This window comes from Pteropus medius, unplaced genomic scaffold (assembly GCF_902729225.1).
Source record: "Pteropus medius unplaced genomic scaffold, Ma_sr-lr_union100, whole genome shotgun sequence".
In the NCBI taxonomy this organism is placed as follows: Eukaryota; Metazoa; Chordata; class Mammalia; order Chiroptera; family Pteropodidae; genus Pteropus; species Pteropus medius.
The window spans coordinates 921,442-923,647 of NW_024356249.1; the positions used below are offsets into that span (position 1 = coordinate 921,442).

The 2,206-nt window shown below is 51.7% G+C and overlaps 1 gene segment (V, D, J or C); it reads right to left on the reverse strand.

The window, feature by feature from the left end:
* Window positions 1-312: 312 nt before the first annotated feature.
* On the reverse strand, window positions 313-1,164 carry LOC120601040 (T-cell receptor beta chain V region E1-like). The segment is given in 2 exon segments: window positions 313-641; window positions 875-1,164. Coding segments are annotated over 2 exon segments (384 nt in total).
* Window positions 1,165-2,206: the final 1,042 nt, after the last annotated feature.

Sequence of the window (2,206 nt, forward strand, 5' to 3'; positions counted from 1 at the left end):
TCCGGGCTGTGTGGAGTTACTGTCTGTACTTTACAGACGCAGAAACTAAATTTCAGAGAGACTAAGTCTTCCCCACAGCTCACAGGTGGCAGAGCCAAGGTCTGCGCCCCAGTCCCCCAGAGTCTGCGGCTCTGTGGCTCATCGCTGTGCATGCAGGCAGAGGTCACTGAGGGCAATGGGGAAGCCGCAGGCAGACTCTACTTGCCGTAAAGCCGCCAGAAGGGAGGATCTGGGGTGGGGAGAAGCGGGCTGGGGGCTGTCAGGGCAGAGGAGGAGCCGCTTGAGTCTGTGGGTGGGAGCCAGGGCTGGTTTTTATTCATCTGCCCAAGGAGGGTTTCTCGCCGTGTCTTTACTGCAGGTGCAATACAGGGTTCTACCCTGCGTCACATTGGCCACATGCAGCCTCAGCTCGGTGTCATCGACCCGCTCGGCCTGGTAATCTGCTCCGGAAAGGGATACGGCCTGCTTTTCCCTAGGATTCCGCAGAGTGGCCAGCACCTGGAGTTGCCCCTGGGTATCCTGTTGGTACCAGCTCATCCAGGGGTACTGGGAATTCTTCAGGAAGCAGCGCACGGTTTCAGCCTGTCCCCGACGTACCAGGGCCCATGTGGGCTTTTGCTCCACGAAGCTTGCAGTGGCATCTGAAATACACAGGCAGGCCAGGCCGAAGGTGCTGGGGTAGGGGCAGGGGAGTCACTCCCAGAAATAACTAGCGAGGCCAAACCCTCCAGAGGGTGAGGAACTGTGCCTGGGAGGGTCTTGGCAAAGCTGGGGTCAGGGAGTGGAACTTTCTGCACCTCCCGGTGCCCCAGTGACCCAGACCCTCCTTTCCTCCCTCAACCCACTGAGTGGCTTTCTCTGCTTGGCATCTGACCTGTTCTCATGGCAGCCGTGAGAATCCAGCCCCACAGAATGGGAAGTGGTACCATTCCCTGACCCCGCAGGCCCTCTCCAGCAGGACAGTGGGACAGGGGGCCGTGGGACAGGGCCAGCCAGGCAGGAGAGCAGAATCTTGGCCTATATGGTGGCAATTAGTGACTGACACTCTCTCTCGGCCCGAAACTCAGAAGGGAGTGGCTTTTCCAGGAAACTCAATATCTTGTCTCATCTTCTCACTGAGGTCCAAAACCTCAAACTGGAGAGCGTTTCCTGTTTCCTGCACACCGGCACCACTCACATGCATACGAGCGCACTCCCCACATTTACTGAGTGCCTCCGTGAAGGTGCTTGGCCCTGCACCCTCTCATCTGTGTCCCAGCGATGCCTAGGACAGTGGTTCTAAATTGTGCCTCAAATCTTCCCAAGGGATTAAAATATCTCAGTGTAACCAAAGGACACTAGTAGATTAAACAAAGACCCCTCTCCCCCACATGCTACACAGATGGGCAGAGGCTGCTGCAAGGCTACTCTGGGCAGTGGACAATGGACACTCATCTCCAGTGAGTAGTGATTTCCTCTGCAAGGACAAAGCCAAATTCAACATAAGAGACTTAATTCTTCCTGTTAAAAATAAGGGAAAAGAATTCCTTCCCATCCATTTTCTTAGAGCATTTACTTTAGAAAACTTGTGAGTTCTTTCTCTGTCTCTTGGAAATGTATGTAACTTCTTTTTTTTTTTAAAGCCAAGCAACCTCTTGCCAGGATTAAGACCCAGGAATGTCTTTCTCGAGGATCTGCAAACATCTCTTTGAAATATAAACATCAAGGTAGATGAGCCTAACTTAATTTAGAGCGGACGCCTCACGCCAAGTTGCAAAATGACTCCCTGTCATAGATATATGCCAAGTTTATTTTCCTGTAGATAGAGCCAATTAACAAACACAGAGGGACACCCCAATTACCAAACACAGAGGGACACCCCAATTATCAAGGGATTCTAGGATGGACAATGGATTCACAAAAAGTCCCGTCAAGTCCTCTCATTTGAGGACCAGTCATTGCTTGTCTTGAGAACATGTGTGTAACGGGTCGTGTCTGCTGGCCCGTATAAGAGGCAGAGCTTGCTTTCTGTCTGGACAATCTCTTAGCAAAATGCCTGTGATGTGTATCACATGCGGATGTAATGCTTATTCATAATCAAACACTTCCTTTCTCTTCTGCTTTTGTGGAGAGGTTATCCGAGTTGGGAGGGGATTTTGTATTCAGTTATAATTTCCCCAACAACTCATAGCTCTGCCATCTCCTAGGGGTGTGACCTCGGGCCTCG